This window comes from Pieris rapae, chromosome 4 (assembly GCF_905147795.1).
Source record: "Pieris rapae chromosome 4, ilPieRapa1.1, whole genome shotgun sequence".
Taxonomy (NCBI): Eukaryota; Metazoa; Arthropoda; class Insecta; order Lepidoptera; family Pieridae; genus Pieris; species Pieris rapae.
Window position 1 is genome coordinate 4,611,952 of NC_059512.1, and position 27,316 is coordinate 4,639,267.

General features: G+C 31.0%; 2 protein-coding genes across 4 annotated transcripts; one reads left to right on the forward strand and one right to left on the reverse strand.

The window, feature by feature from the left end:
• Nucleotides 1-595: 595 nt before the first annotated feature.
• Nucleotides 596-25,147, forward strand: LOC110993220 (trifunctional purine biosynthetic protein adenosine-3). Of its 3 annotated transcripts, none has more exons than XM_022259385.2 (23): nucleotides 598-962; nucleotides 2,081-2,328; nucleotides 2,410-2,590; nucleotides 4,310-4,523; nucleotides 9,022-9,152; nucleotides 9,830-9,953; nucleotides 10,938-11,160; nucleotides 12,998-13,214; nucleotides 13,374-13,572; nucleotides 14,485-14,692; nucleotides 15,289-15,536; nucleotides 16,615-16,764; nucleotides 17,418-17,674; nucleotides 18,223-18,469; nucleotides 18,940-19,055; nucleotides 19,444-19,579; nucleotides 19,957-20,135; nucleotides 21,103-21,213; nucleotides 21,803-21,946; nucleotides 22,361-22,522; nucleotides 22,979-23,112; nucleotides 23,439-23,562; nucleotides 24,162-25,147. In XM_022259385.2, exons 1-23 carry the CDS (start codon nucleotides 795-797, stop codon nucleotides 24,342-24,344), a joined length of 4,104 nt encoding a protein of 1,367 aa, XP_022115077.2. In that variant the 5' UTR covers nucleotides 598-794; the 3' UTR covers nucleotides 24,345-25,147. The 3 variants fall into 3 exon arrangements, with proteins under 3 accessions (XP_022115094.2, XP_022115077.2, XP_022115086.2); XM_022259394.2 differs by having other exon boundaries at nucleotides 599-962; nucleotides 17,418-17,668; XM_022259402.2 differs by lacking the exons at nucleotides 12,998-13,214; nucleotides 13,374-13,572; nucleotides 14,485-14,692; ... (11 more) ...; nucleotides 23,439-23,562; nucleotides 24,162-25,147 and adding an exon at nucleotides 12,419-12,508 and having other exon boundaries at nucleotides 596-962.
• On the reverse strand, nucleotides 24,994-27,204 carry LOC110993251 (dnaJ homolog subfamily C member 28). Its single transcript, XM_022259443.2, has 5 exons — nucleotides 26,934-27,204; nucleotides 26,633-26,851; nucleotides 26,200-26,547; nucleotides 25,298-25,736; nucleotides 24,994-25,264 (listed from the first exon to the last, which is right to left on the reverse strand). The coding sequence occupies exons 1-4, from the start codon at nucleotides 27,039-27,041 to the stop codon at nucleotides 25,308-25,310; spliced, it is 1,104 nt and encodes a 367-aa protein (XP_022115135.1). The 5' UTR covers nucleotides 27,042-27,204; the 3' UTR covers nucleotides 24,994-25,264; nucleotides 25,298-25,307.
• Nucleotides 27,205-27,316: the final 112 nt, after the last annotated feature.

The window sequence follows — 27,316 nt, forward strand, 5'->3', positions numbered from 1 at the left end:
CACCACCTTTATTATATTATACATTGTAAAAACATCGTATATATAGAAACTCTAACGTAACTATTACATTGATTTTTGTAACGTAGATGTAATAGTAGAGAATAATTTACTATTTTCATATACATATTTGAAATATTAATAGAGCTAGGAGCCAAATGTTCATACATTTTTTTTAATTTCAACATACTCTACCGTTAAAGCATCTTGACTAAGTCATCTGGGGTGTCAAATTCCAAGACGTTTTTGACATACGGGAGTTACAACTCTTAAACTTTCACAGCTTTTGGTGTCTCAATTTATATCAGACAATAATTATTATGATGACAACACTTTGACTTCCACTTTATTGATCCGATAGATATAGAAAAAAATTACTATAAGTTGTTATAAGCAAACAGATGTTACAATGCGAGATGACTTCATTTTAATATATTGTTTTTTATAAGGATGTTTAGATTTTAGGTGACGACAGACCGCTTTTAGCAGGCTTAGTATTTCTTGTTCTTCAATTTTCCTAGTCTGTGCATAATTTCATGTAAAATCGCTATCTTGTCAAATGGTGGGTCCACATATATAACTGTAACCTGTGCCATATTATACTATCTTATTCTAGTCTTTGTGACTTGAAATTATAGTCGCATATTTGTTAATGCTCTCTGAACTGCAACTTGTTTTTAACTTTCATAATATAATACTATTCATTTACTGATAGACATAAGTTTTAATTAATTTTCCGAAGTTGTATATTCTAGTTAGAGTGCATTACTACGTAAAAAATACATCGTCTAATAAATATGTCTAAAAACGTCCTCGTTATTGGAAGTGGTGGTCGCGAGCATGCCTTATGCTGGAAACTATCTAATTCTCCTCTTGTAAAACATATATTCTGTGCCCCAGGAAGTGTTGGCATTTCGTCAAGTATTAAAGTGGAAAGTGTCGATCTTAGTCTCAAAGATTTTCCTGTGAGTATCTTATGGGTCTGCTATCTCCAATCATTTTTACAATTTATTCATATGAAAATAATAGTTTTGATGCTGTAAAAAAAATCTAGCATTTCTGGTCAAATAGTAAAGTATCCTCTATATACTAAAGCTTTATATATTTTTTTTGTACTTTAAATATTTTCGGTTCAACTGGATATGAATATAATTTTTCTAATAGTTAAAGTAAATCAGGTTTCATATAAAAAAATCATACTTACAGTTTTTTTCTCAGTAAATTGTTAATAAATTAAAATTATTAAATATTAAAATAAAATTAAAATATTAACATTATTTGAATAATTATATATATGTCAAATAATATTTTAATTGTATGTGACTTACTTAAATCTACCAAATAATATATACCACATAATATTATATGTAAAAGTAACGCTAGAGTGTGTGTAGGTTTGAACACACTCATCTCAGAAATTATTGGTGGGCAAAATTTTAGGAAGGTATTTGATGCTTCAACCAGAAGATTATTGCTCAAATGAATGCTACTAAAATTGAGGGACACAGCTTGCCATAAAAAAGAATTTTTAATAATAAAATAAATCCTTATACTACTTATATAATAAAAAATAAACATAATTTGTAAAACATTCTTATGCCAAGTACTCATCAAATAAAAGATAAACTTTGAACCAATGCTCCAAGATAATGTAACTAAATAATAATTGTTGCCATGTAAAATTTTGCCTACTTCATGACAATAAACTTAATATATGAAAACATAAATAAATATTTAATTCATTTGAAAAATGTAATATTTGTTTGAGAAATATATGCAGTATGTGTCTTGTTATCATTTTTATTAGTATTGGTAGTTACATAGTTAAAATCCTTCTTAAAATTACTGAAATGATGTATTTACACATGATCTTAACTATTGTTCAAAAATGACTAGGTATTGATGGTATCTTGATGTACAGTCATAGAGTAAGGTTTGGTTTTTTGATAATGCAATAATTAATTATTGGTCAAGTAGGTTATATAACTTGCCATTTAAAAAGTAATAAATACACAATCTAATTGCTTGTCCAAAGAGATTTATTTTTTATACTTGACATCAAAGTACATGGTTATTATTACAGGCTATTGCTACATGGTGTAAAGAAAAGGATATTGATTTAGTAGTTATTGGACCAGAAGATCCCCTAGCAAATGGTATTGTTGACGCACTGGCTCCTTATGGAATCAAATGTTTTGGTCCCACAAAGGCTGGTGCCCAAATTGAAGCCAATAAAGATTGGGCCAAGCAGTTTATGACAAAATACCAGATACCCACAGCTAGATACCAGTCCTTCAGTGATGCAAATGCAGCAAAGGAATTTATTAAAAAGTAAGTAAAAATATCACAAATTCTTTTCATATAAAATACAGTAAAGATATGTATTTTTTATGATTTTATCAATACTTTTAGTGCTTCATACCCAGCCCTGGTGGTCAAAGCATCTGGTTTGGCTGCTGGTAAGGGAGTTGTTGTGGCGTCAAGTAAGGAAGAAGCTTGTGCCGCTGTAGATGAGATTCTGACAGATGCCAAATATGGGGTCGCTGGCCAGACAGTTGTAGTTGAAGAGCTATTAGAAGGCGATGAAGTATCGGTAAGGGATTTTGATATTGTAGTGTTAAATATATATTGTTATAAAATATTTAGACTTATGCCATCCATGTTTTTAGATAGCAGGGTTATTGTATGAAAAATAAATAAATAATTAGGCAATATATTATTGTAAAATCAAATTGTTAAAGCACATTTAAAATCGTATTGTTAAAAATAAAAGAGACCCACTAAAGACAATTATAATTCATTACTATGCGTGGCTTTTAAACACATTGATTTGCGAATATTCTAAACTTCAAAATTCTCATTCATTCTATATAAATAATTCATTCAACGATAAAGCAAAAAGATTACACGTGCAGTAAGACACGCATAGCGTGCATTACGAAAACGATTGCATTTATCGTCATGAGTTAATCTTGTGTTGTCAAGAGGTAAATTAAATACTACTTTCCTTTAACCACGCTATATTAAGCTATTTTTTTTTAAGTTGCGAAACTAGTCTATATATTGTTCTAATGGATCTGGATTTTAAGTAAAAACAAATTATATAAGTATAAAATCAACTCGGGTAACTAAAACTAAACTAAAAGGTAACGGGTCCCAAAACATTTGTTAGTGTGTGTGTGACTCTGATCTTTATGTCATATAATGGCATAGATTTTGCGTAGATACACGCCGGGATTCCATTTTAGAACCTCTGAGTTACACGCAATGTTTGTTCCCAACAAAACCGGTCCTGAATCGGATTTCATTAGCAAGGTTTCAAATAGTTTTCAAGAAAAAAAAATTCTAGACCATAAGAATTGTTCTTGTAGAATATGTTTCTAGTAAAATTGCCTTTTTTTGTAATGCAAATATTACAACTTAAACAATATTTTAATTATAGTAAGACAGTCAGAGTTGGCGATAAACACTTAACCTTCGATTTAGCAAACGTAACGATGTTAAAATTATTCATATATTCTTAAACAAAGAGTTTCTATATGTTATTTATAAAAACAAATATAAGTTCTTTAATAGATGCATATAGTAGAAATTTCATTATAAAAATAATTTCGTGTGTACTGTCACTAATAAGAGTATTATGACTATTTAATTTCATATCTTAATTAAACTTGAAATTTTAACGAAGATATTTGAATTTTGAAACATGGGTGATCGCAAAAACATATGATATTACGCCGTGTATGATTACGTATGGGTCACAAAAATAATAGTGATAAGGAGGTCAAACTGTAATCTGTATGTATTGGGGGCTGAATAAGATAATGGAACTAATTAGTGAAAAAATTGTTTAGTTGTTTACTTGTTTTGTTACTACGATATAAATTTTAGAGTTTGATTCCCGGAGAAACTATATTTAAAATCAAAACTTAGTAAATAAAATGATTAATAACGCAGGAATTTTGGTTGTGGATGATGTTCATGCAAACGCTAGTTTGGTGGCTTAAACAGTGTAAGCATGTTATAATTTAACTAAAACAGAAATAATGTAGTTGCTAATTTAATTCTACGCTATTCAGCAAAAAAGTATACATTATCTAAGGCAAGCGTGGTTAAACTTAACTTAATCATCAAGAAACATCAAAGCCAGTAATAATAAAAATGAAGGAAAAGAAAATGTCTGGAAAAGTTGCCTTATAGATTTTTTTAAATTAATTAAAAATATAAGAATTATAATATCTGATACATTTTTTACCTTGATGAAATGAATTAAATTTATCTATAAAGCCAAAAAATGGTTTCCCCATTTCAGGTGCTAGCCTTCACAGACGGCGAAATCGTAGCGATGATGCCGCCAGCTCAAGACCACAAACGTATAGGGGATGGTGATACAGGTCCCAACACAGGCGGCATGGGAGCATATTGTCCCTGCCCCCTTATAACCCCTGAACAGCTGGCTGACGTCAAAGAGCAAGTGCTTCAAAGGGCGGTTGACGGGCTAAAGGCAGAGGGAATTAAATATGTTGGTAAGTTTTTCTTACTTGTGTCAGCCAAAAAAGTCGAAATATGTTTATGTTATCGAATGTAATAGCTTTAGCAGTAACATATAAAATAGAGAGAAAAATACATTTACATTGTAAATATTTACTTTTCTTTTTGATTATTTTTTTAACGTTACATTAACTAAAAGTACAGGTAAAAACACTACGTTCTGTTTAACGTGCTATAAGTGTCAAAAAGTTGACGGAAATTTCGGTTAAATTCGTAAATTGACACAAAAATATGTTGTCAAAACATTCAGTTCATATCAAAAATAAATGATGTTGATAAAAGATGTTGCCATTGTAGAATTTTAAAATATTTTATTTATCAAGCTGTCTTATTCAAAGAGAGTTATTGATATGTTTAAGACAAATCAATTTTAATCCATTGTACAAGAGTCATTACCAAAAGTTTTTTATATAAATGATGATGATCGTATTATCTCCATTTTCAGAAATTATTCAGGATAACGTCAAGCTAATATTAATATTGCTTACTATTAGCAGTTACACTGCCCATTTACATTATTTCCCTTTTTTATTGAAGTTATATTTCTTTTGGCATTTTAGTTGTTTTAGTGATATGTTTTCTACAAACGGAGAATACAATTTTTGAAGACTTATTTTTCTACGCCAAGGAAGTATAACTTCTAACGTGTGTACATAAGTACACACTCATGTTTTTTCGCTCTTGTTTCGTGTTATTGTGATGTTAATAAAGTAGTACAAACGTTAAACGTAACGTGTCGTAAATATTCTTTGTTCTGTTAGTCTTTGTCTTAAGCAGTCATACGAGTTTGAGCCGGTTGAGTTAATCGAAACTGATATTGATAAGTACTTCAATGTTTAGTTTTATACTGATGATTTCACAAACATAGTTAATAATGTTTTATTTGTTTCTGTCGACGAAGAAACTGTGATCATTTATAAAATGATTTAAACAGGACAGGCCTTCATTTAATTTTCAAAAACGCCTGTGTTATTTTTTTTTAATTTTTAACATGATATAAAATCAGTATTAGAGGGTAAGCCACTATCTACCCCGAGGACATGCTTTCGAATTCCGGTGTACCAACAATTTTAGTGCGCATATTAAAATATGCTTGTAAAAAGGTACACAGGTTACAACACAGGCAGGTTAATAGCCTTCTAAAGAAAAATATTTTAATTTATTTGAAAAATAACAGTCCTGTTCTAACAGGTGACCGTAAATCAACAAGACTGAAAAAGACTCACGCACAAACATAAGAAATTAATCAGAAGTTAAAGAATTACATAATAAAAAATCTAACCACTATAGACAATGTGTACTCAATAAGCTTTCTATATTTCACTATACGCAAAAATTACGTTCGAAATAATTCGTTTTATCACTGAATGTATTCGCTAAAGGTTATCGACTCGTGAAAATATTCCACGATTTTTATTATAATATATTAGTGCAATAATTAAATAATAATTTTTGCTGACCTTTCTTTTAAGATAAGTTTTATTCACTACTTGAAATCGTATCTGGCCAATATACATATATAGATGTAGGCTATTTATGATACAATTAATTAAAAATGGTATTTTTTTGTTTACAAATTGTTTGTTTTCTAAGACTCTCAAGAAAAGTAAATCATAGCTGACATACACAATGAATGAGATGTACCCTCCATTTTTAAGATTCATGCATGATTTTGTGTTTCATGTACGATGTATTTTTCTTTATATTCGTAGCGCTGAAGTTGCGATTTTAAGCTCTGTCATTAACGCTATCTGAAGGTACAGAGTAAAATCTGTTTATGAAACATGACATCTGCTAATTTGTTAACGCATTCAGTCATACTATGATATATTTCATTAAACGAATCCTTTCTATAAATTTCACTCACTATTTAAGTACTTAATTTGTTAATGAACATGAATTTTGTCTTTTCTAATTATATAGTGTTGATTAGGTTATTATACTACGCTTTAAATGAATCAAAATAACAAGTAGTACTTTTGTCTTGGGGACTATCCAATTAGAAATATCTAATTGGACGCAAGTGTTGTCGCATAAAAAAAATATCATAAATCAAGAAAAACAAATGACTGCGCAAGTATAACCGATATTATAACATATGTTAGGGTTATCAATAATCGTATGATCTTTGAATGACATCATCCATATTATTTATACTATGCTTTTCAATTTCCCAGAGTTGGTTTTTTATACGAGTACAATATTTTTCTACTACCATATGTTTTATGAAGCACTATGTGCAAAATAAAATATTTAATTTTGAACAAAGATGACTGATGGACACAAAGACTTTTGGAAATATTTCTTTTTCTTAATTTGATTGCTGTCTTGATATTGTTACTCGCTTTTTCACGTCAAAAGTTTCAATTCCAGAACTGTTATTTCATTCTGTGAAACTTTGTAATGCAAATGAAAATTTTACCGTAAAACCTCTTTGGTCAATTAACAAAAAACAATAATCACTTCGTTCTTTGTCTCGAATATTCTGACTGTTAGACACTAGAAATTATCTGTGTCATTACTTATATTGTCAAGCAATTAAACGTCGCACGGGAAAGCAATTACCTTATCAAAGGGTGCTGCCCTGGTGTATCTTATATTTAGCTATCGTAGTTGTATGGGTATTAAGCTATGCACATGTCACGGGCCGTATGAGATTCAAAGACTAAGCGTTTTAACAGCCGTATGTCAAAATCAAATACGTTTTAAGTACGAATTATTTTAGTTATTTGAGTTGAGTTGACGTCATTTTACTGAATAAATTGAATGGTTTTTAAATCTATTAACACTACATATATACATCATTCTTCTTGTTATTCATGCTCTATATATGTAATGTTATTTCAAATTGTCAATACATATTCATACATAATATTTACTAGGTAGAAGACTTACGAGTATAACTAATTCAACGAATAAATTCGTAACTATTAAAATATTCAATTACTGCAAATAATAGAAAAATACACACATACACACGCTTGATTAGAACGCAATAGTTTATTTTTATTTATCTGTTTTCTAATTAAATATCGATAAGAGATCGACATATACATATGTCAAATACTATGGGTATACCGTGTCAATAACCTACGTCTTTTATGTTAGATATGATTTGCTCCCGTAGATAAGCGTTAGAGTTAAAAGGTCATATGTCGCACTCAGAATATTACCTACTTCTTCCCGGCGTTTTGCTAAATTTAAACTTAGTTTTTATGCAGATGTGTAAACGTATATTATAAAGAGTTAAAAGATTCCTGACTTTATTGTTTGTTTGCATTAAATAGGCTCTAACACTACGCACAACGGATTAAATGTGCGTCTAAGTGCAGAAACTGAGTACACACTATTAGGCTTTTAAACGTATTAAAAGAATAAGAACCCTACGTTATCCCTAGTCAAGTGGCTCTAGGTGTAAAACGACAAATTCCTAAATCGCTGTGGGAACTATTGACAATAGAGAAAAGTGATATACTAGTCTGATAGAAGAAATAAATATCTACCAAATAGTAGATACCATATATCTAACACAAACATATTATTATTTACTGAAAAAAAGCTTCAGTCATAACATCATGTTACGACGAAAGTAATATAAATAACACAGGCCTGAGATTTCGGTATCTGTTTCATGATCATTTGTTTTTTCTAATATGCAAGTCTGTCATCAGCCATATCTGCCTAACAAACACCGTTTTTGGGTCTAAGGCATGCCGGATGTTTTCCTTTACCGTTTGAGCTAGTGTTTAATGCACACATACAAAGTCCATTGATGCACAGCCGGGATTCAAACCTACGTCAGGAATAAGAGTCGCACAATGAAGCCAATAACCAACCGGAAAATTCGTTAATTTGTTTTTTTTCTATCGTATTACTTTAATTCTATTTTTGAGATGTCAGATTATTGTTATTACGTTGTGATGATAACCAATACTTGTAATTAAAAGTGATAAACAAAGATAACAATTGACAAACAACCATGCTTTAATACAATACATGAGTAGCCTTTATTGTAAAGAGAATAAGGTTGAGAATTGTCTAAAAACAGAGGCAACGTTTTAAGATGTTGCGTCTAACTTGTTTTGCGAGTATTTTGTTGATGTAAGTTATACGCTTTTTGCGTAATACAAAGTTACAATGTCAAGGTTTCGTTAATTTTAAATATTCCGTGTTCGATCTATCCGGGCACCGAATTAGAATATAAACAAGAAGAATAAAAGAGATCGATTAGGTTCGTTTGATAAAATATGCACAAAATGAAGTACCTAGTCTCTCCACCGATAGTTTTTATATTTACTATTGATATTGTTTATATGTACACATCTTTTTTTAATACAAACTTGAGCGGTATCTGGACCTAATGGTCCTTTAGAGATTGGATGAGGTACCTTTTTAGCAATTTAATTATTGCATTTATGATTCTTACTTTCTTACTTGTTTTTACGATGTTAATGCAAAAAATCTTATTTGAAGGTGTCCTGTATGCCGGTATGATGGTGACGAAATCTGGGCCGATGACACTGGAATTCAACTGTCGCTTCGGTGACCCAGAGACACAAGTGCTCATGATGCTGTTGGAGTCGGATTTGTATACTATTATGAGGGTTAGTACATATTGTATATATCTTCAATATTTAAAAAAACTTACCATTTTATAGTTTATGTATTTTAAAATAGAATAATTGAACAAAATGTACCATCGAAAACATAATTTAAAATATTTTTTTAATTTTTTAACTGTGTTGAAGCATAAAAAAAAGTGTTAACCAATACATAGTTTCTAGGTTATTGTGAGGTAATTATTTTCTACTAGCAGACTCGGCCAAGCGTTGCTGTGGCTAAGGTTTTTGTTATATTACATAGTAGTAAATTAATCAAGGGAAACCGTAGGAGAACTTATGTGAAACGTTGGTACCACGACACGGACCTAAACTAAACTACCTTTAACTCAGCGCCATCTGTTAGAATTGTATCAAATAATAAACAAATGTTAATGTTATCGTAATTTTAGTAAGGATGCCTATTTTTTTTGAAAATGAAATATAGCCTATGTCACTCAGGAATGATGTAGCTTTCCAACAGTGAAAGAATTTTTCAAATCTGCCAAGTAGTTTCGGAGCCTATTCAATTCATACAAACAAACAAAAAATCAAACCTTTCCTCTTTATAATATTAGTATAGATATAGATCAATGAATTTACTATAATATTGATAACAATAAAATTGTTCTATACGCACTTTACCCCGATTTCGTCATATATATTATCATTAAATTTTTCAGGCATGTGTTGATGGCACACTTAAACAAGTACAAGTGAAATGGGAAACGGAAAATTGTGCCGTAGGCGTGGTAATTGCATCTAAGGGCTACCCCGAGACGTCTACCAAAGGATGTGTTATTAGTGGTACGTGATTTTTTCCATTTTATTCAATTTCCTCCAAATAATGATGACTTTCGACCAAATTATTCATAAAAAAACATTTTTATTTTATCATTACATATTTTTAATACTATAAAAGAGCGAAAGACGATGATGAGAACTAAAAATCTAATATGGTGTTGAAGCGTTTCACCCAACATTTTCTAATTGAAATAATGCAATACTTCTTTATTATTTACATTTCTTAACACATTGCACACAAGTATATACAGAATTTAAATAAGAGCTGAGTTTACAACAACTTCTCGCGTATCGTATATTATACAAACAAAGAAAACAAAAAATGTAAATTAAACATAATAATAAATGTCAAAGTACAGGAATGTAACGTTTTGAACGTCCATCAACAAAAAACGTCGTAATTTCTCGACTTATTTTAATATGAAAACTCTTTGTAATAAAGACATTAATTACTAATAAATTCTATTTCTTGACACCTTTAAACAAAATGTATGCTTGTGAAGAAGATCCCACCAATCCTTTAACCAGGAAATAATTAATGTAAATGTTGGAGCCAACTTGCTTAATTAGCCGTACAATCACCTTCCAGCCACTTTACTAAACAGCGTCATTCAACTAACGGCCTAAATGATATTCAGTCAGTATTAGTCATTTGATTAAAAAAACCTAGGCTTAATGACTTCGATAACGTTACATTACTTACCTATCCTATTAATTTAGTTTCATTTTCCACCTGTGATACTCCAAACTATGAATATAGGTCGGTGAACAAAAAATTTTATTATGTTTTCCAAAGTTTCATTAAAAATAGTATGGATGAGTGTAGTGACACTAAATGTAAGAACACTAATATCTTTATTTTGACTGGATTAAATAAATAATTTCAGCTTCATTTATTGGAGTGATTCTTTGAGTATAACATCGCAACACGCGCTTTTCACCGTCGATGTATAGACACCACATAGTTAACTCTTTTATACATTCCAGGTCTATCTCAAGTACAAACTCGTCCGAACATAGTGGTGTTTCATAGTGGTGTTGCACGAGGTGCAAATGACTCTTTGGTAACCGCTGGCGGTAGAGTTCTACTTGTAGCGGCTAAAAGAGGTTCCCTAAGAACGGCAGCGTCTGTAGCGACATCTGCGGCAGCTGCTATCGACTTCCCCGGTGCTCAGTATAGGAAGGACATCGCGCATAAGGCATTTTCAAAGTAAGTTTTACATATTTGTATATTCTTAATATTTATAAAAATATAGAAATATACTATGAAGTATCTATATTTTTTTAATGTTACATGTCAAAATCACAAATTTAATATTGAATACTTTCAATAGACTATGTTATTAAATTGTTATCACTATCTCGTTCACCAAAATGAGTTATGTAACCTTTATATGAATTGCTGTTGAATTGTTTCGCTCAAACTTTGGACCGATATGGACAATCTTGACCTATTTGTGGAAGTTGAGGGAAAGTTTAAAAAGAGAAAAACATGTAAAATATATAAAAACAATACTAATTTATCAATACAATTTGCTTCTAGTTTGAAAACATTTTATATCTTTTGGTTTTTTTTTTAATAAAAAGTTATAAATAGTTATACTAAATATACATTTTCTGTTCGTGTGATGTAAGTTAAACTCTTCTTTGACCGATGTTGGTTATCTTTTTTTTTATTTGAGAATTTGAGAAAATGGTTTTCACTGAGACGTCATAGGACATCTAGCCTAACTTAATACCGAGAAGTAATTTAAGTCTTACCTTATAAATATATTTAACATATTTAAGATATTGTCCAATAACACTACTTACAGTCTAAAGTTAAAGATACTATCTTGTGTTTGATTTTTTCTACTTAGAAATTATGTAAACAAAGTAGCAAATTTGCGTTTATTCTGCTATGAAGTTTTATTTAAACGTTTAGTCCTAATAAACATAAGCCAAGGTAAATATAATAGATTTTAAATATATATACATCTTAACTCTCTGTATTGTATATATATTGCTGTGTATTTTTACATTAAATTGTCATGATCTATCGTTACTAAGTTTGTAATCTAAGACGAAACATTATATTTCATTTCTTGATATTCGTAACTTATAGATTTTTCTAGATTAAATTAATATTATTTTCTTTTTTATATTATCAGTTATCCGACAAGAAATATGGTAACTATATAGAAATGCGTGTTATGGAATGCTACCGTGATAGTTTTTAATCATTGTAATGCTTGTGTGGTTTGAAATTTGCATGTATATTTTATTTTTTAAACAATTAGAAACTCGACAACGCTTACACTGTTTATTAAGTTTTTTTTTAATCTGACTCGACCACTATCATATGCTGTCAGTTACATCTAGAACACAGACTATACTAAACTAAACCAATCATTCGAGACAGATACGTTTTAGGATATTTAAATGATTTCATTTTTCTTAGTATGTCATCATAAATCGGTTTGTTTCAGTTCCTTAGAGCATGCGGAATGAAGAATCATTCATTTTTCATTTGTTTTGTATTTTTTTATTTTGGGTAATAAATCTAAATTTCTGTGTTATTTTGGGGTTTCATTTATTTACCTAATTCATAAATATAGTATTAAATATGAAATATAGCATAGTTCCAGTAGTTTGAGTAGTCGTATTAACCTTTTTTGTCCGTTCATTATATTTTTCATTTTAAATTAGAATCATGTGATCATTTCATTTTGATACGAGCATGTTTTTATAGACTATACTAATGTAAAAGTTTAACATTTTATTTTTTCCATTCTAAGTAAACGACGCGAAGACACGTTGTAAATGAATTTCCAAATAATTTTTTTATTACTATGCTTACTTACATTATGACGTATTGATACATGGAAGTTATTTAAATACAAATAAAAAATATATAACAAACATTGTTATCATATTTTTATAAATCATAAATGTTATTATCAAATACTGTACATTATATTTGCTATACGAGACAATATTCTTTAACAAATTGAACTTTGTAGTATGTTTATTATAACCTTGACAAATTACACTTCTTAAATTTACAGACTTAACGGTCTCTCATACCTTGAGGCTGGCGTAGACATAGACGCGGCTGCGAATCTCGTACGTACAATTGAGCCTGTAGCGACGGCGACGCATCGGCGAGGAGTTTTGGGTCGTCTTGGATGCTACAGCGGCCTATTTCAGTTATCCGCTATGGAGACAAGGTTTAAAGATCCTGTGCTGGTGCAAGGAACAGATGGTGTTGGGACTAAACTTAAGGTATTGTTTGGTAACCGGGATCGGATTTATTCGAATGAAAAAATATGGAAGGCTACTATTGCTTCCTAGAAATAAAATAGAATAGAAACTTAAAATGTTCTAGAAATTTATAGATTTTATTTAAGTTATATAGGGTACAAAACAAATATATAATTTCAGATTGCCGAAATAACACAAAAGTATGACACGTTAGGCCAAGATTTAGTCGCAATGTGCGTGAATGACATCTTATGCGCCGGCGCAGAACCGTTCGCATTCCTTGACTACATGGCGTGTGGGAGATTACAACTTAACACAGCTACTGCTATTATCAAAGGCATCGCCAATGCTTGCGCAATGTCGGGTTGTGCTTTATTGGGTAAGTAAGCCTATGTATGGAGACCAAAGTCTTTGAAATTAAATACGTATTTAGTATCTTTGTTAAAAAGTCGAGAAAAAGAAAAGAAACAAAATATATATCGTATTTGAAGCCATGCTAGATAATAAAAATATATATTTTATTCACACGTCAATTGGTAACAATTGGCGTGTTAGGTACATACATAGTCCTGAGTACCTCGAAGTTTCAGGATATACATTATATACAATATGTATATAATAGTTATATAATAAGTTGAAGTTGTATAATATCCTGAAACTTCGATATATATACAACTTCAAAGGTATACAATTTCAGTCATTGGATTATAAAATATTTGTGATAGAACTAATGACAATGGTTAGACTGACAACAAAAAATAAAAAATAAAACAAACCGTCTGGTCCTCACTGTATCTGTTTTATGATTAATTGTCAATCTAATAGGCAAGTAGGTGATTAGTCTAATGTACCTGACACACGCCGTCGACTTTATGAGTCTTATAGGGCTTCCTCAGTATGTTTTCCTTCACCGTTCGAGTGAAATGTCAAATGCGCACATAGAAGGAATAGGTGCACAGCTGAGGATCGAACCTACTTCAGGGATGAGAGTGAGAGCGCACACTGAAGCCACTAGGCCCACTGCATTCTGACTACAATAGAGACTTTAAGTAAAATCTCAAATAGTTCAAACATTCAAACACAAACACTCGCTAAATAATATATGGCATAATTAAGTAAAAGTAAACAATTACTAGTGTATCGAAACTGGCTTGAAATACGTGTGTCAAAAAATAATTTAAATTTGGAACAGTTAGCTTTCTTAAAATTGCGTCTAACATGTAGATACATTTTCAAAAGTTTTTTATAGCGATAAATTATTATTATTTATTATTATATTAATATTTCCTAGGCGGCGAAACTGCAGAAATGCCCTCAATGTATGACATTGGAAAGTACGATTTAGCCGGTTTCGCGGTTGGAGTTGTCGATAATTTGAAGCAGTTGCCTCGTATGAAAGAAATTCGGGGTGGGGATGTAGTATTGGCCTTGCCTTCCACTGGAGTACATAGTAATGGTTACAGCTTAGTACAGAAGATTATGGCTGAGACTGGAAACACGTGAGTATTTGCCATTTATATGAATAAAACAGTATTTGGTTTAAAGTTGCATTGTTATTTTTACATGTGACGATTGCACTAATATATAGCCCAATTACACATTTATATAAAAGATAAAAATTTAAACGCTGAGTTTAAAACCAACGATCATGATTTAAAATAAATATTCACTGATCAGTTAGCTTTATAGTTTTCAATGAAATTAAATATTATGAATATATAACATATTATATATTTTTTTGAAGGAATAGTAAAATTCATTTATAAAATAATATTGAGGCAAAAATGAAATTTTGCTTTACACACGAATAATATAAATAAATATAAATAATAATTAACAGAATTTTGTTTGCTTAAATATGCATCAAAGTTCATAAGAAATTTGAACCTTTGAAATAAGTATACAGTCGAAACCGTTTACGACGACATCGTTTAGTACAACTTACCGGTTATAATGACCAGAATCAAAGGTCCCCCTCTGATATCTATTGTATTAGGTTCTTAATAAAAATTTTATTGGCTGTTACGACTATCGGTTTTTATGAACAAATATGAGTCCCTTCGATAACAGATTTTGACTGTTTTAACCTTTTCAGCTTCCACGAAAAAGCCCCATTTAGCACAACGAACCGAACATTCGGCGAGGAGTTTCTAGAACCAACTGGTATTTATGTAAAGTCTTTGATGCCAGCCGTCAAAAAAGAGCTAGTCAAAGGCCTCGCTCACATAACGGGCGGTGGTCTTTTGGAGAATATACCGAGGATACTTCCAGCTGGTGTCAAAGTTAAATTGGATGCTTTGAAGTTCAAAATAAAGCCCATTTTCGGATGGCTGCAGGCTAAAGGTATGCATCAAGAAAACGCTTGATGTCAATTTTAATTTTTAAATGATACAATAACGTATTCCAGTGATTTCTCTTAGATCTTTGATTTACATAAGAATATTTATTCTGCGGTGTTATCAGATTAAGATTTGGAAAACAAAACTATTAGTGATATTGTCATGAGTAGCAAAAAGAAGAAATTACACTTCAAACTGTCTTGTTTTCATACATGTGTGTCATCACACACAGTTATATTTCCTATTAATAATAACATTGACTTGTTTAGGTTATCGCGGAATGTGGTTAAAACATGTATTAAGAATATACATAGCGCAAAATCATCTACATCATAAGCACGACCCACATGCACACCATCACGTACACACACACACCATTACACATTACAACCAATTTAGGTTTAATTAATTACATTTAATCAGTTAATTGTATTAAATACCTTGTTTGTTTGTTCCCTTTTTTAAATCTTTTTATTATAGTGTATCATGTATTCCGTTTGTGGCTATGTTCTCGGTGTATTTGTTTGTTATTATATGTATTTTGTGTTAGCTGTAGGAGTACAATATAAATAAATAAATAAATAATACATCTATCTGTACTTTGTTAGGTGTCGTTCAATTATTACGTAAGCGCTGTAGCGGGAAGGGGGTCTTTGATTTTCTTATTTGGTGATTACGTCTACAGTAATATTACGTTTTTACACATATTACTTACGCATTGTCTATGCTTGAAATCGAAATGCATTTTCTTGGATTCCTGCAAAAAAAATTTTTTTCCTACAATTATTTTTGAGAGCTTTTACTTTTGCTGACAAGAGGAAGGAGCAGTAATTGCAGTAAATCTGCTTACGTAATACTACATCGACCCCTAACAAACTTTTAAAGTTAATAAGTAGTTATAACTATTATCAGTAGTATCGTAAAATATTCGAACTTTGCGTGAATATGTTTCAGTTCATCTCCAAACAAGCATTCACGTTTCTTAAATAAAATTTATTGGTACTAAATGATTTATTTTACATATTGTTTGTCCAAGGCGTCGTCGTATAAGTTGGTTTGCTATATTAGATTTTTTTAAACAGGAATGGTTTCCGATTTCGAAATGCTTCGGACATTCAACTGCGGTGTGGGTATGATAGCCATCGTGGACCCAGTCTGTTTGAAGGAATTCCTCGCTTGTGTTGAGGGTCCCGTAGATATCATTGGCTCTGTGATAGATATTGGAAAGGAAGGTAAGAATTTCAACAAGATCATAGTATGGACAATTTTCGATAGGTTTAAAACCGAAATAATTTTATTGTGATTATAAAAAAAAATTGTAGTATTTTTTTAAACCAATGCATTGAGTTTTATTTAAACTAGATATTACAGCTGCGGACTATGATATATTTACAATTGGGTTATGGCTATTTAATATTTTATTTAATTTATCTAAGATAAAACATTCTTCACGGTATTTCTAATTACACTCCGAATTTAATTTTTTTGTCAATTTTTTTGGTTTTAATTTATTATGATATACAAAAATTTTTGCCCTCTACGATCCACCCTATTTTGTACATATAATAGTAGATAGTTATTTTTATTGAATTAAAAAAAATGTTTCCTAGAAATACATGGCAAAACAACGTTTGCCGGATGAGCTAGTAATACATAAATAATTAAAAGCCCGTTTAATTTCCAATCATTACAAAAAAACAATATACAACTTAGAGTTTATATATTTTTTTCTTGTTATCCTATATCCTAGCTACCTTCAATACCGTCGATTGGGACCCCTTTACTTGCAAATACCTCCTTAAATTATCTTCAATGTATTTCGTTGGAGTGGCCTAGATGGCGATTTGCAAAGTATGCTAACAAATATATTTATAACTTCGAATAGGAGGTCATCAAGTAGAAGTAGACAATTTCAAAGAAGCAATGGCGCCACTTGTCGCACCATACAGTGCAGGAGTCAACGTGCCACAAAAATCTCTTTCATACAAGGACAGTGGGGTGGATATAGAGGCGGGTGATTCTCTGGTCTCCTTGATCAAACCCTTGGCCAGGTCCACCTCAAGGTCCGGAGTGTTGGGTGGTTTGGGTGGCTTTGGAGGGTGCTTCCAATTGAAGGCTATTGAGAAGGAGTATAAGGTAAGGGTCAGTATGAAAATAGAAATTTAAAAATCTTTAATTATTTTTCTGTATAGTTATATTTAGATTTAATTTCTAAATATGATAATTAAACGATAATACTAGAGTACAGCTATATAATTTCTGTTTGTCAGGATGTTTATTCATGCCGTAAATTGTTAGCAAATGTCATCTCGATTTTTGTATAAGCAGTAAATTACATTGCCGTTTTCGCTGATTGTGTTAAAGAAAGTACTAAAATATGTAAGAAATGTTAATCGAATTGTGGATCTCACTGTGATCCTGGAAATTCCAATGATATAATTTTTTTCATTTAAATCGTGTTTTGTTGCTATTTTGGTCTTTAAAATTTAGGCATTGCGTTTTGCATTTGAATATTTTTTTATATAGTAACAACATAATTGTAAGGTGATATTTCCTTGTCTTTTATTGAATAGTACGAGAACATAATTGTAATGCTCCGTAGTAACTCTCAAAGATAAACTGTATATAATTATTTCCGGCTTCATCGTTTTCCTCGGTTTTTTTGGTATCAAAAATGTTTTCTTGTTCAGGATCCAGTACTGGTCCTAGCAGCGGACGGAGTCGGTACAAAACTAAAAATCGCCCAACTGATCAACCAACACAGTACAATTGGTATCGATTTAGTTGCTATGTGTGTTAATGACATACTCTGCAATGGCGCAGCGCCTTTGACATTCCTTGATTACTTCGCTTGTGGTTCTTTGGATGTTAATGTTGCTAAGGACGTGGTCTCCGGAGTCGCCGAAGGATGTAAACAGGCATCTGCAGCTTTGATTGGTAAGAGTGTTAATTCACATTACATATAAAAAACAATAAAATGCAGGTATATTTTATTGATTTTATTTATCATTTGAATATGCCAGAATTTGTATCATATAATATAATGATTCTATTATAGAAGTTTACAATGTAACAATTGTCATTCATTTAAGGTTCATTATTAGTTCTTTGCTATAAATGTTTAATTTTCATTTTACCTTTGTCTTTCCGATATTCTCGTTAGCGATATGAATATAGCTCCGGAGGTTTTTTCGCTAATATTCTGATGGGACTTTGAAAAGAAATAAAAACCTTATTTAGCTAGTCTAGGCTCGTAGGGAATCAAGAAACATACTAAGAATGACTCCCGTTTGTCAAATCCAATACATGTTTAACGCATGTTTATAAATAAAACGGTTACAGTATATTTTGGTCTCCGTAAAACGAGAAATGTTTTCAATTGGAAGAGTTAACGTTGTCTTCTTTAGGTGGTGAGACAGCCGAGATGCCAGGAATGTATGATCCAGGCGTTTACGATATAGCTGGTTTCGCGCTCGGCGTTGTCGAACGTACACACATTTTGCCAAAAATTAACGATATTGCAGTAAGTACAAAAGTTTAATAAATTTGAACTTACTTTAGGTAAGTTTTAGTGATAAGATTTTTGAGTATACATATTAATAAAACCCTTATACATGTGCATTTTATGTTAATTAAGTAGTTGCCATATGTATTTAATTATTAAAATAGCAATTTTTTAATGTTTGTGTTGTAAGTGAAAGGGTTAAAGTTATGCAAACTCTTATAAATATAAATAATTCTTATTTTCTATATATTATTTACAAAAAATAAAACAGTATTGGCATGTTAAATATCAAGTCTACTGTCGAACTATTATCAAGTAACAGTATTGTCTGCTGCGACACGAGGGTTTTCTTTCCGCACATTAATTGAAAATAGTTCTCTTAGATAATAAAAATATTATTCAATAGGTAGGAGACATAGTGATCGGTCTCCCATCAAACGGAGTTCACAGTAACGGATTTAGTCTGATACACAGCCTTATGAAGAAGAATAACCTTAAATTAAGCGATAAGGCGCCGTTTAGCGAAGATGGCCTTACTTTAGGTAAGTTTTTGTGATAAGTACTTGAAATCTTTAAATAATTATATCAAGTTATTCATTGATCACGGTTCTATATTTAAAATAACTTTTATTTAAATGATTTTTTTGTTTGTTACCTATATTAAGAAAAATCTTTTTATACTTCTGTCATTTAATCAATAAATTGAAATATTTGACCATTTTCTAATTACTTTTCCTACGGAAATTGTAACTATATATCGCATACATATATGATTAATGAGACAGTATTAAACACTCGCATTGCCTGATACCAAAAATTCGTACCCCTATCGATCGGGATATAAAAGAATTCCTGTATTCAACTTTTCGCAAGGCGTGATATAACTTATTTCAATTCAATACTTTGACCCTTTTTGTAGGCGAAGAGCTAATCAAACCGACGCGTATCTACGTGGGGAGCGTAGTAGGAGCTTTACAAAAGGGCTATGTTAAGGCCGTAGCGCACATAACAGGCGGTGGACTTTTGGAGAACATCCCTCGTGTCATTCCCGAGTCTGTGAGAGTTAGACTTAATGCCCATTGGTGGAATGTCCACCCGGTAAGTTATTAAGTATTTGCATAATTTATTTGTCATACAAATTAATCAAATGTATCACTTACGGTATCTATTCGATGTGACCTTGAGATTCTCGTCCCGTGTGCACCAAATTGACTTGGTATATTATGTGAATATCTAATACTAGCTTGTACGATGAAAACATCGTGAGCACCATGTCTTAAAAAAAAATCTACATGTGTTAGCCAGAAGGCTGATTATCTACTTGTCTTATTAATAAAAATGATAGCGCCACTGAATTATTTGCAGCATATTGTTCATGTGATTAATAGCAATTATTGCCGGGTTTTCCACAACTGAAAATTATGTGTATGAAACTTGTATAAATCTATATACACGATTAGATTTTCAATGAATTTATACGACGGATTAAATTAAATATATGTCTATATACCTGATTATTTAAAAGATAACTTAATTTTTTCTGGGCTTGATATATAATAGATCCCTTCGTTTCTCTATATTTCAATTCCTCTTTGTCAGTGCCGCAGATTTGATTGTGAAGTGCTCTGTCTGTAGCCGAGAATGTCTCGCAGAATAAATATAATTAATATAGTATTAATTATATTTACTCTGTTTTCTTAGTAGTATATAATTATAAAATAGTAATGGTACAATAGACAATATTTGACATTGTTAAGTTTGGCTGAATTGCTCATATTTTTTGTTATTGTGATGTTAATAAAGTGTGGTTTTTATAAACAACTTAACATAATAAACTTAATAAATTATAAATGTCACCAATTCAATTAATATGTATTTGGAAACAGATTCTGACATCTGTCAAGTTGTCAACTAAGGCTTAGTTTGTAGCCTTAGATGACGCAATTAGCCCAAGAAATTAATAAAGATGTAATAGCAGCTACAATGGGACAATGTGATTAATCTTTGACTTAACCACAGTTATGTCTACGGTTTTCAATTAGTAAATCTTAGTTTTTAATTGCAGGTGTTTGCGTGGATCGCTGAAACAGGTGCTGTGAAAGACGAAGAGATGCTGCGAACGTTCAACTGCGGTATTGGAATGGTACTCATTGTTGCACCAGAACATCAAGCTGAGGTATGTCTTTACCTTTACCTTTAAAATCAAACAGTTATCGTAGCTTATCAAGATCCTACTTACAAAATATTTTGGTGCTATTGTTATTCGTTGGAAACGTTGGAAATTGTAGCTTATATAAAAATCTTGGTTTTACAGCGCGTAGCTAAACAGTATGTATATTTCTTGTAGGCATAGTGTTATGTACACATGTGTGAACATAATTGTTTGGACTAAATGCATCTATGGTCTTCTCTTTGTTATGTGCACATTTAACACTTGTACGTTAAGAGAAATAATCGTTGAATTATCCAAGTAGTAGTGCAAGCACAGAATAAGGAAGCTAATCATCTTCTTATCTATTGAAAAATGATCACGAAACAAATATCTAAAGACTAGATCAAGGGTTGTAGCGACACAAATCGAAATTTAATTAAAAATTACGATCATATAATAAATAAAATTTGTTTATTTTTTCTTAAAACGTCTGTCTTACCTACCAACTACTTAATGTCCCCCAGTATGTGACAGATCGTAGTGAATAAAAAGACAAAAAAAATACGTCTGTCTGTCAATATGTAATGCGTGGTTGTTATTTAATTTTTCTTAGGTGATGAATATTACCCGTTCGTTTGGCGCCATGGTTATTGGCAGCGTACAAGCTCGTCCTGCAGAGGGAGCTCGCGTTATTGTTGACAATTTTGCATCAGCCCTCGACTTCACAAGAAGAATGCCACTACTCATTAACAAGAAGGTAAGTTTGCCATTATTAATAATGTTTGTATAAAAATATTTAACTTAAGTTTAAATATATCGTAACGTTATTAAATTATGTTTTGTTTATTTTAAATAACAAAATATTTAGAATTCATAGAACAAATACTTATCTCTAAAATAAGAGATGTGAAGCGATAACAACTTTAATATTATAATATATTTTAATTCACAGGAAACAATTAAAAATTGCTATACTATAACCGCTATTTTTATTAATATGTACTCTGAATTCCGGTGAAGTGAATATCGTCTTTATTGCTTTCTTTTAAAATTTATGTTCAATGCACACTAATTTAAAGTATAAGTATAAGTTACCTTGCTTTGTAAGTTTTCTATTAAAATTACATAAACAAAATCCTAAGTTAAGATTATGTAACACATAAATTTCCAGGTGGCAGTACTAGTGTCAGGCAACGGCAGCAACCTCCAAGCCTTGATTGATACGACCCGCGATCGTTCACAATGTATGTGCGCGGAGATAGCGCTCGTTGTGTCTAATAAGAAAGACGCGTACGCACTCAAACGGGCCGAGGAAGCTAATATACCTACAGCGGTAAGTATTCTGATTCTTGAATTCGAGATTATTTTTAGAATATATTCGATCAAGAGTTTTTTTAGTTTAATAACTATATTATATATTATAAATTAAATACATACACATAGTATTTGCATGTTTATTTAACAATTAAAATTCTCAGTGAATGAATAATTACATGCTTGTTGTCCTCTTGTTCTTGTTTCGTTTGCATGAAAAATAATGTGGCCCGAATATGCTTTAATATTAATAAAACAAGGTTTTAGTAGCTGATTTTTTTACTGGCGGCTTTAGAAAATTTACCATTTTTAGTTGTTTGGCGTTACCCTGTCGGCCGATCTCAGCTTTGGGCGTTTCTTCCACAGTTTGCGTGCATTCGAATAGATCTTATTTCCCTTAATATATCGATAGGATTGTGGCAAAATGTCTATCCAGCTCTTTATAAAATCATAATTTTTACATTATCTGTTGAAGGTATTCAATTACAAAGATTACGCTTCTCGGGAGGAGTTTGACAGCGCTGTGTCGAAGGTATTAGAAGCTCATCGTATTGACCTCGTGTGTTTGGCTGGATATATGAGGATACTGTCAGCTGACTTTGTGGCCAAGTAAGTGCATAAATTATAAGCCTAAATTAGTTATACAATGCTTCTTATTTGCAATAGGGATAGGATATACTTAGTGATTTATATTTAAATTTTGTATCGGACTACTTGAAGAAAAATATTTGCGATAACTGAGTATAACGTCTTGGCTTATCGGTCCAAAAGAAAATTTGATTCCTGAAATAATTGTTTCGGGTGGGTAGGCACAGCTGTATCAATGTCGATGTCGATGGTCTTACGGGACTTTAAATAACTGTTTATTTGAAAAGAATTAATTTGCGTAGATTTCATGGCCGGTATTGTAATAGTATGTATAATTATTATTTTAGATGGAAGGGTCGTCTAATAAACATCCACCCATCGCTATTGCCCCGTCACCCGGGCTTACACGCGCAGAAACAGTGCCTTGAAGCCGGCGATACACTTTCTGGCTGCACAGTACATTTTGTTGATGTAAGTATTTCTAATTTTATTTGAATACAATATAATATAATCGCAGTGCAGTGTTGGTCTAGTGGCTTTCTGTATATATATGCGCTTTTTTTATTATTAAACACTTGCTCGTAAGAAAACCGCCATGTCTTAAGGACCCAATAACGGTGTGTTGAGGCTAACCGCCTACTTGCTTATCAGAAAAAACAAATGATCTCGAGAAATATGAGAACGAGACCTTCAAAGTTGCAGCGCTATTGGTTTTTTATTTAAATTCGGTAATTCATGGGTGGATCCTGCTAGTCCTTGCAGGATCTTTTTGTATCAACATTTTATTGGGATATTTACAAAATAGCTATTTCTGTATAAAAACGTATCGAATCGTTAATTATAAAGCAACGTAGTATATAGCCTTATTCGTTGATTATGTTAACTGTACACGTGCCCTTACGCTGTGATGATATTTTTTACATTAGATAATTTAGAGGTCTAAAGTTTCAATTTTTTGTGCTAAACTTTCTGTCATTCAAATCATTGCGACACTGACAGCACAGGGTCAATATTTATATATATATATAAAACTTTTTAATTTAATGTGAAAACTTAAATCATGTTTACAGGAGGGTATGGATACAGGTCCGATTATAGTCCAAGAGCGCGTGCCCGTTTGCTCAGACGATACGGTCGAGACGTTAACCGCACGTATACATACAGCGGAACATCGCGCTTACCCTCGTGCATTACGTCTTGTGTCAACGGGTCGTGCGAGACTTAATAGCCACGGACAAGTCATCATGTCATAGAACTATCTCAGTAATAAATTACACATTAATTATATATTAAAATTATAAACTTTATTAGGTGACAACATATTGAAACGTCAATAAAAATCTATGTATTACAATACAAAATATTTCACATGCCAAAAAAATTTGAAATATGGATTGTTTTGTATTTAATGACAAAATGTGAAAATGTGTGCTCCTATTTAAGGTACTTGTAGCCATTTCGTTAAGTTTTTTTTTAATCTAATAAAAGATAAATTTTTATATTTATAATAAAATTTGGGACCATATAATTTTATTTAAAAATAACATTATAATGTATATAGAATTAAGCTTATTATTAATAATATGATCTTTTATAATTTTACTGTTATGTGAATAAATGGACTCAAAAGTTTGCTCAAGCATAGTCTGTGCGAAGAGAACTGGTGTGGCAATTGCAGGAACTAATAAAATTTTCATTTCCTGCACACCATTTAATTTATTCACAAAAATTATATATATCTACTGTCAAGCTATAATATATGTATAACAGTAGTGTAAACATTACAAAAAAAGGTAACTTCGCTGACTCTAATGGGTGCTAAAGAGCTATTTAAATGGAAACAAAATAGCAGTTAAACTTAAGACTTTTGAATTTTCAAATAGAATTTTTAACTTTCCTTTATTTAGTCATAAAATAAGGCTGCCAAATTAAAAAGCAATGTTATGAATTGTTTTTTCTATAAGGTTCTCGAATAAGTCTTCCATGTACATTTTAGAAAATCAATTTATGGAGTTATTATTAAGATTTATATGTTGAATAAAATAAATTAAAATTTTGTCTGTATTATTTATTTTGTAAATATAGTGGGTATTTAAGAGTACCAGAAAAGTTTACTACATATTATAAATTATATTATCTAATTATCACAGATTTCTAATCAATTCTATATAGTCATATTTTATTTCTTCCATATAGTCATATTCTATTATCATATTTTATTTCTTCTTGTCAGGGTTAAAGTTAATTATTTCACCAATAGCTTTAAGAATTATGGAAATAATATCTTCATTCTCTTTGACATGCACAAATCTTATGTCCTCTTTCTTCAAAACACAGGGTTCAACAGAGTGTTTCCCATTTGTGCAAATATCTTCACAAATTTTATCATATTCTATATGAAATTTTTGTTTATTTAGTAAGGGAACAATTAAATTATATGTATTTATTTTAGTGTTAATAGATTTAGCTAAATTCTTGTTACTTTCATATATTTTAAACCATTTCTCATTATCTGCTTCTGAAAATGGGTATGGGCCAAGATACATTCTTTCTTTTTTAATTTCATCCTTTAAGAGTTCAATGTCTATATCTATGTCTTTGCTCATAGTTATCCATTCAGGTGTAAAACCATTATTTATTAAAACCTATAAGAAATAAAATAACTTCATTAAGCAGTTATATACAAATAGGTAAGTTTGTTGAGAATTCACTATGTTCATAGAGCATATTATCAAACTTTAATTTATATGTAAACATGAGGAAATATATATTTGCCAAAGTTTGGTACCTTGGCAGTGTCTGCCTAGAAGTATTTCTAATTAAATGCATGATTTAAAAAAAACTTTCATATAATCTAACTTTGCATCAATATAATATGTAAATAACTATTTGCAGGTACTATATATTGTATGTTGTTTAAGATAGTCAAGTTATTTACAACATTCACAAAATTTGGAATTAACAACCCTTGTATATGCAAAAGTATAAATATTTAAAAATCTCAAAGTGAATGAAAGTTTTCTACAGCAATAGTCTGTTTAGTATAGCAACTTAAACTTCAACTTAAATATTATTCATAATTTTCACTATAACACTAAACAAATATACCTCATTCAACTTATGAGTAGTAAAGTCAACATATGGATTTCTATTCTGGTCCTTCAAAGGCTTTCCTTTTCCACTTAAATTTTCAAATTCACCCTTTGACATTGACTCTTGAATAAGATCCTCAACTAATCTATCAAAACCATATTTAGTTTTTATGTCATGTTTATTCAAAGAATCCTTCTTCATTAATGTTTTATCGGATGCCACAGCCTTAGACAATCGATGCTCCATCACATTGTTTGCTGCTTTTTGTGCTCGCACTTGAATCCATTGTTTCTCTCTCTGATATGGAGTACCATGGCCAACACCTTCATAACTCAGGTACTGTCTGTGTTGTGGTGCCGTATGCTAAGTTGTAAAGTACAAGTATTAGGTTAATTCAATTGTATGTAAATTCTAATATAACTGGGTAATATGAATGTCAAAATCTTACCCGTATGTCAAAAACAATTTTTTCAACCTCCGCCCTACCACTAGATCCAGTATTATGTTTAGAAATGATTCTGAATGCATTCTCAATAGCGACAAACTTATCTATGTCAGCGTGTGGAGACTGGGAATCTGGATGATACTTTTTAGCAAGTTCTAAGAATGCTTGACGAACTGTGTCATGCTTTGAATCAAGCGGAATATTAAGGAGTTTATAACTTTCCTATAAAACATGTAACAATATAGAAAATAATACTTCAAACAAGCATTTATGTAAATAACCTCATCAGTGGCGCAAGCTTTACCTCAACTTCTTGTCCTCCTAATTTACCAATACCTCTTACAAATAATTTATTAACGACCTGTAGCGGCAGAGCAGTTTCATATCCGCTTATATATGATAATTTATTCATATTAGTTGCATAATATTTTAATTACGTAATATATATTAAGTTTTTTTAGAATTTTGATCAAAACACGATTTTCAAAACAAATAATTCGACCGGACAGACCAATCATTGGGCAGTCTCGACTCTCGATTCTTGACTTGTCTTTCAAGTTTCAGCGGAAAAAACAATAACGAACATTGATAATTGACATTTGGCATCATGTAGCTATCACGGACATCATTTATTTTAAATTATGTTTCGCGCTTCTGAAGGGTCATTTATATATATGTAGTTGGTTC

What these genes read in the sequence shown, in the direction of transcription:
- LOC110993251 (XM_022259443.2), bottom strand. Translation starts at nt 27,041, where the DNA reads ATGAATAAATTATCATATATAAGCGGATATGAAACTGCTCTGCCGCTA. An exon ending in TAGGAGGACAAGAAGTTGAG is followed by an intron (nt 26,852 to 26,933) that starts GTAAAGCTTGCG and finishes CATGTTTTATAG; the next exon opens with GAAAGTTATAAACTCCTTAA. An exon ending in AAATTGTTTTTGACATACGG is followed by an intron (nt 26,548 to 26,632) that starts GTAAGATTTTGA and finishes TTTACAACTTAG; the next exon opens with CATACGGCACCACAACACAG.
- LOC110993220 (XM_022259385.2), top strand. Translation starts at nt 795, where the DNA reads ATGTCTAAAAACGTCCTCGTTATTGGAAGTGGTGGTCGCGAGCATGCC. An exon ending in AGAAGGAGTATAAGGTAAGG is followed by an intron (nt 17,675 to 18,222) that starts GTCAGTATGAAA and finishes TTTCTTGTTCAG; the next exon opens with GATCCAGTACTGGTCCTAGC. An exon ending in ATTGGTGGAATGTCCACCCG is followed by an intron (nt 20,136 to 21,102) that starts GTAAGTTATTAA and finishes TTTTAATTGCAG; the next exon opens with GTGTTTGCGTGGATCGCTGA.